At 51.8% G+C, this 10,805-nt stretch overlaps 1 protein-coding gene across 1 annotated transcript; it reads left to right on the plus strand.

Annotated features, from left to right (window-relative positions):
• Positions 1–550: 550 nt before the first annotated feature.
• On the plus strand, positions 551–3,768 carry LOC100284059 (coronatine-insensitive protein 1). Its single transcript, NM_001156957.1, has 3 exons — positions 551–1,249; positions 2,231–2,705; positions 2,790–3,768. Exons 1-3 carry the CDS (start codon positions 732–734, stop codon positions 3,594–3,596), a joined length of 1,800 nt encoding a protein of 599 aa, NP_001150429.1. The 5' UTR covers positions 551–731; the 3' UTR covers positions 3,597–3,768.
• Positions 3,769–10,805: the final 7,037 nt, after the last annotated feature.

The following is a 10,805-nucleotide window of genomic DNA, read 5'->3' on the forward strand; positions in this document are numbered from 1 at the left end:
AGAAATAAACACAACTGAACAGGCTCAATGATAGCCTTCATCTAACGCTCACATGGTACAACTGCTCTTAGCATCCGGATCCGTGGTTCTGCTTCATTGATGAATTAGATTTTGTTGGTTTTGTCTTTAAAAACAGCTTTATCAATAGAGTCAAATTTATTTATTAAACATTGGTAAAACATTTTCTTTTGAAAATTGTAGCAAAGAAAAAAAAAGAAAGAGCTAGTATTTTTAGTTTACTGTGAAGTTAGCTAAAAATAGCTTTTAGAGAAAAACTATTATAGTAAATAAACTGTAGTACAGTATTATGTAATTGTTTCCACCAAGCCAGTCCAACTCGAGCCAGGACACTAGACACCAGACCGCCGGCGACAGAGTGTGTGTCCGTGCCGTGCGTCCGTGTGCGCCGAGCAAATTCCCCACCCCGGTCCCCTGCCGACGTGGCTTGGCATCCTCAGCTGGATCGCGCTGAAGTAAACGCCGCTTCCCCAATCCCCACCCCACCTGGTCCTCCTCTCCACTCTCTCTTCTCCCTCCAATAATTCTCTCCACCCCTGCTTGCTGCAGCTTCAAGCACTACCGAATCAGGGCGAGTGGGAGCAGAGGAGGGAATCCCATGTCTCCGCCCCTCGCTGGAGCAGATCGTTGTCGAGCCGACGTGGAGCTGCTGCGGTAGAAAGCTAGCGGAGCCTGCGAGCTAGCCTGATCCGTCCGCAGTCCGATCGGGATCGATGGGTGGGGAGGCGCCGGAGCCGCGGCGGCTGACCCGGGCGCTGAGCATCGGCGGCGGTGACGGCGGCTGGGTTCCCGAGGAGATGCTGCAACTCGTGATGGGGTTCGTCGAGGACCCGCGCGACCGGGAGGCCGCGTCGCTGGTGTGTCACCGGTGGCACCGCGTCGACGCGCTCTCGCGGAAGCACGTGACGGTGCCCTTCTGCTACGCCGTTTCCCCGGCACGCCTGCTCGCGCGGTTCCCGCGGCTCGAGTCGCTCGCGGTGAAGGGGAAGCCCCGCGCGGCCATGTACGGGCTCATACCCGACGACTGGGGCGCCTACGCCCGCCCGTGGATCACCGAGCTCGCCGCGCCGCTCGAGTGCCTCAAGGCGCTCCACCTCCGACGCATGGTCGTCACAGACGACGACCTCGCCGAGCTCGTCCGTGCCAGGGGGCACATGCTGCAGGAGCTGAAGCTCGATAAGTGCACCGGCTTCTCCACTCATGGACTCCGCCTCGTTGCCCGCTCCTGCAGGTACTCGTACTCCTCGATTCTCTTGCTCTTTTTTAGCTCCGATCTGGGTGTGGAGCAAGTAAGATCGAATTGGGGTTACTGGGAATGGTGGCAAGGAGAAGGGGTACTGTTTAGTCGTTGATTCCCCGTAACGGTTTAGCCATAGCAGTATAGCACCCAACCGAGCGTCACTTTCTGCAAGTAGAAACTTGTGGTACCTTGGGGAAAGTTATTACCGAAAAGCAGGCTTGAGATCTGGCGCACAAAATTGGGTTGGCTGCTCTCAAATGATTACACATCCTAACTCCTAATCCTAAGTCCTAAGCATAGAAGATCAAAGCAGAAGTCGTAGGAGTGCATCTTCAAACCTGTATCATTACAATTCGTGGCTTCTGCTGCAGGTTTCTCCAAAAAAGAAAGTTTAATTGATGGTGTTGATTGTCAATAATTTGATTATGCGATGCCTTACTCGATATATATTATATTATAAAGAAAAGTTGAGTCATCGAGCAAACCACTGAGAGCAGGGAATCAAATAAGGGAGCTATTGAAGATTAGGCTGTGTTTTGTCTTTGGATGGATCTACCAGAAAAGGAGTCTTTAAATGGCCCCAAATTTACGTGTAGCATGGATTGTTGGCAATATTTAATGCAATTCCAATTAAAACAAGGATACTATCGACTAGTTGAGTTGAACTTCTGTGATTCTCCTAGTTCTAAAATTCTAACAAAATTCCCAAGCAACATGTAAACATGGCATATGTCTATCGTTTTTCTGTATTCTGCTAGGAGCTTTTGCGTTTCCTGATCACCCCCTTGACATGCAGATTTTAGGTGTCAGGACAGGGATTGTTATTTGTTGATTGCTAAAATGGGGTTACATTTAGTTGCCTGTAGGCTGTAGTGCATCCTTTTGTTATTTGATTTTCCCATTTGGTATCCTTATAGCTGCTAATATTGTGATGAAATCATTACACTAACTTGTGGTGCTAAATTTCATCAGATCACTGAGGACTTTATTTTTGGAAGAATGTCAAATTGATGATAAGGGCAGTGAATGGATCCACGATCTCGCAGTCTGCTGTCCTGTTCTGACAACATTGAATTTCCACATGACTGAGCTTGAAGTGATGCCAGCTGACCTAAAGCTTCTTGCAAAGAGCTGCAAGTCACTGATTTCATTGAAGATTAGTGACTGCGATCTTTCAGATTTGATAGAGTTCTTCCAATTTGCCACAGCACTGGAAGAATTTGCTGGAGGGACATTCAATGAGCAAGGGGAACTCAGCAAGTATGTGAATGTTAAATTTCCATCAAGACTATGCTCCTTGGGACTTACTTACATGGGAACAAATGAAATGCCCATTATGTTCCCTTTTTCTGCAATACTAAAGAAGCTGGATTTGCAATACACTTTCCTCACCACTGAGGACCATTGCCAGCTCATTGCAAAATGCCCGAACTTACTAGTTCTCGCGGTATCATCTCCTGCTCATGTAAATTATGAAGATACTGAATTGGCAATCTTTTCATGGTAATTGACAGTATATTTTTTCCGATAGGTGAGGAATGTGATTGGAGATAGAGGATTAGGAGTTGTTGCGGATACGTGCAAGAAGCTCCAAAGGCTCAGAATAGAGCGAGGAGATGATGAAGGAGGTGTGCAAGAAGAGCAGGGAGGGGTCTCTCAAGTGGGCTTGACGGCTATAGCCGTAGGTTGCCGTGAGCTGGAATATATAGCTGCCTATGTGTCTGATATAACCAATGGGGCCTTGGAATCTATCGGGACATTCTGCAAAAAACTATACGACTTCCGGCTTGTTCTACTTGATAGAGAAGAGAGGATAACAGACTTGCCACTGGACAATGGTGTCCGAGCTTTGTTGAGGGGCTGCACCAAGCTTCGGAGGTTTGCTCTGTACTTGAGACCAGGAGGGCTCTCAGATGCAGGTCTCGGCTACATTGGACAGTGCAGCGGAAACATCCAGTACATGCTTCTCGGTAATGTTGGGGAAACTGATGATGGATTGATCAGCTTCGCATTGGGTTGCGTAAACCTGCGAAAGCTTGAACTCAGGAGTTGCTGCTTCAGCGAGCGAGCACTGGCCCTTGCAATACTACATATGCCTTCCCTGAGGTACGTATGGGTTCAGGGCTACAAAGCGTCTCAAACCGGCCGAGACCTCATGCTCATGGCAAGGCCCTTCTGGAACATAGAGTTTACACCTCCCAATCCTAAGAACGGAGGTTGGCTGATGGAAGATGGGGAGCCTTGTGTAGATAGTCACGCTCAGATACTTGCATACCACTCCCTCGCCGGTAAGAGGCTGGACTGCCCACAATCCGTGGTTCCTTTGTATCCTGCGTGAGTGTAAATAGACTAAGCTGGTGTCTTTCCTTAGCCTCCTGGTCAACAAGAATGGTGTTGATAACTCGATATATGCGGTTATTGTATGGATCTAGATGGCTAGCTGCTACGTACTGTAATAAGCTACTAGTAGCTGAGAGATGTCCTGGAATAAGCCCTTGCTATTTTTGCCTGTACTGCTTTCTAATCCTAGGGAGATGTATACTGCTAAGCAACGATGGAAGATGTGAGTCTGCTTGCTCGCCCTGATTTGATTTGTACCACTGGAGGTATAAGAATACCTGGGTTTTGGCCGCCTGCTTTGAGCATTGAGTTGTTCTCTGCCGTATGTGGTGGTTGCTCATGAGTTGACGATGAGACAACCAGGACTGATTTTGTATGCTGTACGAACTGAGTGTATGAAGTTACTGTGCCAGGGCGGCCATGAACTCTCTTTATGATAAAAGCACTTTGCAGTGATGGTATACCATCCGTATCCTTAGAAACACCCATTTGATTGGAGTTGCAGGTGCCGCGGCTATTATTGCCAATTGGCATCTCCTCTGGTTTGTTTCCAGATCTCAGCATCAAGGAGGATATGCTATCGCAGATGTGGCTCCAAGAAGACGACCTTCTGTCATCAAGACCAAAAGGCCGTGTGAAAAAAAAACAGGTACAATCGCATAGCGCCACACGCCACAGTGACTTGGTCACTAGTTTAACCTATAAAGGCTAGCGTACAAAAGTTGCGCCGGATGGTGTCTGCATCTCGCGTGACGAGTGGGCAAGCCGACCTCACCGCGATAACGACGGCCGTGTGACCGTGTCCAGCGCTACGAAAAACGCCAAACGGGGAAGCGGCGGAGGCTGCTGATCCTGCGATCTAGTAGTGCACGGCCAGTTGTCTTCGCCTCTTCGTACGCACGAAACGCTATGCAGCTATTTTTAACTTCTTTTTCCTTGCGAACCACGTAATAATAAGCCCCATATAGACCATTTTAGCTACCAAGTCTATCTCGCTCCGTATTTCAAAATTCATTCTATAAACATTATATATTATAGTGTAATATATATATATATATATATATATATATATATATATATATATATATATATATATATATATATATATATATATATACTAGTCGGTTACCCGCGCATTGCGATGGCTTACAACAATATCTACGTAAACTATCCATCAAAAAAATTTCAAGATTTTTTATTTGATTGTCTCCGCTCTCTGTAAAATATTTTTTTTATTTAGCTAACTGATGTTATTGTTTATTCCATGCAATATGTCTTGGTACAACACGAGTACACGACCAATGAAGTGAGCGATTAGAAGAGAGTTCACAACGATTGACTGAACGAACAGAGATTATAAAATGACATACAGAGACCAAATAAGAGAAAGTTTGTGAGCTCAAGTTTCTAAATAAGTCACATGAAGTCAAACTTATAAAAAAGATAGATCAAAATATGGAGTGATTGCTAAAGTCAGGCATCAATAAAAACTTGATACGCTCCATATAAATTATGCTATTTCGTAGCAATTACTAACATTTAAAATCAACAAATAACATTTCATTTTACTGTTAGTGTGACAAATTATTGTTGCCCCATCCAATTCAGCAACCTCAAACACCATGCAGTACAGTCTCAGAAACGACCTAATGCTTGCAAGAGCCAAGAATATCGTGCCATGCTTGGGCTGTAGCCTCAGCCTGTAGTGCTGGCCCGGCCTAACATGATTATATTTTTTTATTTTACAAAAAAACGTATGTACATATATACAATTTATATTGAATATTAAAAACATCTACGCATGATGTTTTACTAGTTAGACAGCTTCATCTAGTGTCTCCCGCCCTTCTTCCATCAGGGCATCGGTTCAAACCCCACCTCTTGCACCGTTTTTTTAATATTTTACGCTGATTTAATCAAATAGGCTGACGGGCTAACGGGCTGCCCAGCACAGTTAGCAGGTCGAGTCGACATGACGTGTCTGGGCCATAGTTGTGGCCCCCGTGTGTTTGGCCCGTGCTGGGCCGCCATTTGACCATCTATAGGCGTGCAACGAATTAATTTGAAATAGCTTATATATATAGGGCAGGTATAACGGGAGCCCTGGGCTTCCAATAGTTAAAGGAACCCAGGCCGATCACCCCTGCAAACCTGGTTCAACCCAGCGCACCGCATAGACCAGTCTGTCAGTTGCACCACCCGCGCCCACGTCTGTGCGCGTAAAAAAGAAAATGCATGCATGAGTCAAACACGTTCCCTTGCATGTGCGTAAATTTAGAAAAGATATGTGTGGCAGTTTCTATTTTTAAATGCTTTATTTTCTCCATAAATTTAGGATCGCTGCAACAGCCATGCAGCTAGACTCGTAAGGACTATTTTATGATATATACTGCTACTAAATATGCTACCCTGTGTAGATAATTATGCAATTCGGTATACTGCGTAAAAATCTGTTACCAGCTGCATGTATACGAATTTATGATGAAAATAATGTTCAATAAAAGAAAATGAATTACACGCATAGAAACAAAAAAATCATATTTAATGTTTTATTTCCTTCATAAATACAAGATCCCTCCAACAGCCATGCAACTAAACACATTAGATCTAGTTTATGATATATACTGATACAAATTATACTACATGGTGTAGGTATTTATGCAATTTGTTACACTGCGTAAAAAATCTGGCATGTTGTTCACTGGTGGACGCATCTCCGGGTTGGAGCGTAATAACCTTAAGTTTTGAGCATAAAATCCCTCAATTATAAGCGTATATACCGAGCCAATGTGAGGGGTTGATAGCTCTAGTAGGTTGTTATTACGATCCTATTTTTATGGTAGATCCGAAAAACATGGGAGCCGCATGCATGCGGTTATACAGATCCAAAAATTATGGCAAAATACATGCATGAGTCAAACAAGTTCCCTTGCATGCGCGTAAATTTAGGAAAGATATGTGCGACAGTTTTTATTTTAAATGTTTTATTTCCTCCATAAATTTAGGATCGCTGCAACAGCCATGCAGCTAGACTCGTAATGACCATTTTATGATATATACCGATACTAAATATGCTACAATGTGTAGATAATTATGCAATTCAGTATATGTCGGCGTTTCGACCCCGGGGGGTCCCTGGACCGACGAGTAAATTGTCGCCGCGTGTCCCAACCCAGATGGGTCGGCGCGAGACGGAGCACGAAAGGGGGAGAAGAGAGGAGGGAGGCAGGCAAAAAGGGGAAACCCGCGGCCTTCGTGTTGTCCTGCGCCCAGGTCGGGTGCGCTTGCAGTAGGGGGTTACAAGCGTCCACGTGGGGGGAGAGCGAGGGACTCTACGCGTCGTCCCGTCCTCCCGCGCGGCCAACCTCTTCGTAAGAGAGCACTGGTCCTTCCTTTTATAGGCGTAAGGAGAGGGCCCAGGTGTACAGTGGGGGTGTAGCAATGTGCTAACGTGTCTAGCAGAGAGGAGCTAGCGCCCTAAGTACATGCCGTCGTGGCAGCCGGAGAGGTCTTGACACCCTGTTCATGTGATGTCGTGGCCGTCGGAGGAGCGCTGGAGCCTTGAGGGAGGACAGCTGTCGGGGCTGTCGAGTCCTTGCTGACGTCTCCTTGCTTCCGTAAGGGGCTGAGAGCCGCCGTCGTCACGGAGCACGCGGGGCGCCATCATTATTATTTGTTTACCGGGGCGAGCCTGATGGGACACCGGTCTTGTTCCCCGTAGCCTGAGCTAGCTAGGGGTAGGGTAATGATGGCCCCTCTTGCGACGTGGTCGGTCCGAGCCCTAGGTCGGGCGAGGTGGATGCTCCTCCGAGGTCGAGGTCGAGTCTGTCTTCCGAGGTCGAGGTCTAGTCTGAGCCCCGGGTCGGGCGAGGCGGAGACTGTCGTCCGAGGCCAAGGCCGAGTCCGAGCCCTAGGGTCGGGCGAGGCGGAGTTCGTCGTCTTCCGGAGCCGAGGTCGAGTCCGAGCCCTGGGGTCGGGCGAGGCGGAGTTCGTCGTCTTCTGGGGCCGAGCCCGAGTCCGAGCCCTGGGGTGGGGCGAGGCGGAGTTCGTCGTCTTCCGGGGCCGAGCCCGAGTCCGAGCCCTGGGGTCGGGCGAGGCGGAGTTCGTCGTCTTCCGGGGCCGAGCCCGAGTCCGAGCCCTGGGGTCGGGTGAGGCGGAGTTCGTCGTCTTCCGGGGCCGAGCCCGAGTCCGAGCTCTGGGGTCGGGCGAGGCGGAGTTTCCTATGGCGCCCGAGGCCGGACTTGGCTGCTGTCAGCCTCACTCTGTCGAGTGGCACGGCAGTCGGAGCGATGCAGGCGGCGCTGTCTTCTTGTCAGGCCGGTCAGTGGAGCGGCGAAGTGACTGCGGTCACTTCGGCTCTGTCGACTGAAGGGCGCGTGTCAGGATAAGGTGTCAGGCCATCCTTGCATTAAATGCTCCTGCGATACGGTCGGTCGGTGTGGCGATCTGGCCAAGGTTGCTTCTTGGCGAAGACTGGGCCTCGGGCGAGCCGAAGGTGTGTCCGTCGCTTGAGGGGGTCCTCGGGCGAGACGTGAATCCTCCGGGGTCGGCTACCCTTGCCCGAGGCTGGGCTCGGGCGAGGCGAGATCGTGTCCCTTGAGTGGATCGAGCCTTGACTTAATCGCACCCATCAGGCCTTTGCAGCTTTGTGCTGATGGGGGTTACTAGCTGAGATTAGGAGTCTTGGGGGTACCCCTAATTATGGCCCCCGACAGTAGCCCCCGAGCCTCGAAGGGAGTGTTGATACTCGCTTGGAGGCTTTTGTCGCACTTTTTTGCAAGGGGACCGACCTTCCTCGGTCGCGTTTTGTTCCGGTGGGTGCGCGCGAGCGCACCCGCCGGGTGTAGCCCCCGAGGCCTTGGAGGAGTAGTTTGACTCCTTCGAGGTCTTAGTACGTTTCGTAATGCTTCGGCCGGTCTGGTTGTTCCCTCATGCAAACTGGCCGTAGCCTGGGTGCACAGTCGAGTCCCAAGTTCTCGGGCTGGTATGTTGACGCTGTCAACGGTTTGGCCGGAGACGGGTTTGCGAGAGCAGCCCCCGAGCCTTCGCATAGAGCGAGAGGACGGTCAGGGACAGACTCGGCTTTTTAGATACGCCCCTGCATTGCCTTTCCGCAAGGAGGAGGGGGGGGGGGAAGCGCCATGTTGCCCTCGGAGGGTGCCGAACATGGTGTCTCCAGTGAGTTGCTAACGGGTAATCCGAGTGGACGCCTGTGCCCCATTTGTTACGGGTCAGCTAGTGGCCCGAAGGCGCGCTCCAAAAGTACCTGCGGGTGATTTGCCGGACCCGGTCCCCTTTTGATGGGGTCCGAGGGCTCGATGCCTCCCTCTGGTGGGATTCCGTTATAAAATCGTTCCCGTTGGTCTCGAAAATGTCCTAGGGTACCTCGGGAGCACAGCCCGAGCCTCGGTTATGTATCGAACGTACCCAGGGTCATCCCTCGCTCTGCGTCTGAGGCGGCTGTCGAACCCTTCGGGGGCCAGCCTACGAACCCCTGATCAGTAGTGGGCGCGGAGCCCGAGTGGCCTGAGGCGGCCATTGAACCCTTCCGAGGGGCCGGCCTTCGAACCTCTGACCAGTAGTGGGCGCGGAGCCCGAGTGCTCTGTGGCGGCTGTTGAACCCTTCCGAGGGGCCAGCCTTCGAACCTCTGATCAGTAGGGGGGCTCGGGGCCCGCTTCCTTCGCGGAGAAGGATCCCTTTCGGAGTATCCCTTTTCCCGATCCCTGAGGCAAGAGAGAGAAAGAGGAAGTGGAAAAGGATACGAAATCGAATGACGTGGTGCACCTTTTTTGACGCGGTCATTATGGCGGAGGTGAAGTGTTGCCTGCTTCGCCTGCCAAAGGTGCCGCCTGTCTTGCCGCAGAGTTAATGCGACGGGGCGAGTGGTTCACGGGGCGACCGTTGTGCGTGCGCGAGCCGTTCGAGGAACGGAACGCGGACGCGTCGTCTTCACGCCGCGGGAGAAGGTCCTCTCGCTATCCTAGGAGGGGACGTGAGCTTGCTGACGACTTGACTGCCGCTTTCGCCCGCCTGCCACCGCCATTACTGCCGGCCCATTTCTGGTCGTATCGACCATCGCGCCCTCTCCCGTGGCTGACTGACCCGTGACCGATGTGCTCGGTTGGCACTGTCGGGTCATGCGCAGGGTCGCCTCGAGTCGCGGCACTGGTTCCGCAGTCGAGAAGGCGCGGTACTGGCGCGAGTGGCGGTGCAGTTTCTTGCACGTAGTAACCGGCGCGCCGGTTACATGACGTGTGGGCCTGGGCCTCCATGCTGGACGCGTCGAAGTCGAAAGGGTGCGTCCCCTGGGTGCGTTTGCATGCCGCCTGCATGACGGTCTGCCCTTTCACCCGCTGGCCTGGGCGAAAGTGGAGGAATGCTCGTACCCGCTAGGCAGTTGCGCGCACCGTGCGCGGCGGTTTGGCCTTGTCTGCCCTGGGCCAGCTTGTATGACACGTGGGACCCAGCCCCCGTGTCATAGCGGGAGGACCTTGGAGCGTGTTGGAGAAGACTTAGCCCACGACGGCTGAGGACGCAAGTGGGGAGAGTTGCCTTTAAAAGGAGGGTGACCCCCTTGAAAGGCAACCATGTCTTTGCGCTCCCCTCATGCATCGCGTCTTTCCACCTTCCGAGCCCCCAGATGGGGGGCGCCCGCGGTTCTTCCGCCTTATCGTCGTTGGGGGAACGCAACTTCATGGAAGTTGGTACCTTTCAGCCATCGTTCGGCTTCAAGGATTTTCATTAGGCAGCCCGGCTGCATCCCCTCGCCGGTGGTCACCCAAGACGGTGACCACCAGTTCCAGGGTGGGGAGAAGCAAGCCAGGCTGCGGCCTCTGCCCCGCCCTCAGCTTCAAGGATGTTCATCATCAGTGCTGGGGAGGGGAGTGCGCCGAGTTAGGGCCTGTCTCCGCGCGGGCAGCGGCCCGCTCCTTCCCTCAGTGATCGGGGGGAAGGGCGTTCGCCGCTCGTGGCGCTGGCAACTGCCGCGTGCCTGGCTCCCCGGCCTGAGCGGCTCCGGCGCTACTTCTGGTGCCACCTCCCACCGAGGCAGCTAGAAGAGGTTTCTCTGCCGACGGGATAGTCGGTGCCACACGCGGACTGACCTCCGACTCTACGGCCTTCTGCTTGTCCTCGCCCCTCGAGTGGGGGCGTGGGCGAGGAGCTCGTCGCAGCAGCGTCCGCCCTGAGGTCATCGCTGCTGCTGTT

This window comes from Zea mays, chromosome 8, assembly GCF_902167145.1.
Source record: "Zea mays cultivar B73 chromosome 8, Zm-B73-REFERENCE-NAM-5.0, whole genome shotgun sequence".
Lineage (NCBI taxonomy): Eukaryota > Viridiplantae > Streptophyta > Magnoliopsida > Poales > Poaceae > Zea > Zea mays.

What these genes read in the sequence shown, in the direction of transcription:
- LOC100284059 (NM_001156957.1), top strand. Translation starts at nt 732, where the DNA reads ATGGGTGGGGAGGCGCCGGAGCCGCGGCGGCTGACCCGGGCGCTGAGC. An exon ending in CTCGTTGCCCGCTCCTGCAG is followed by an intron (nt 1,250 to 2,230) that starts GTACTCGTACTC and finishes AAATTTCATCAG; the next exon opens with ATCACTGAGGACTTTATTTT. An exon ending in CGAACTTACTAGTTCTCGCG is followed by an intron (nt 2,706 to 2,789) that starts GTATCATCTCCT and finishes TTTTTCCGATAG; the next exon opens with GTGAGGAATGTGATTGGAGA.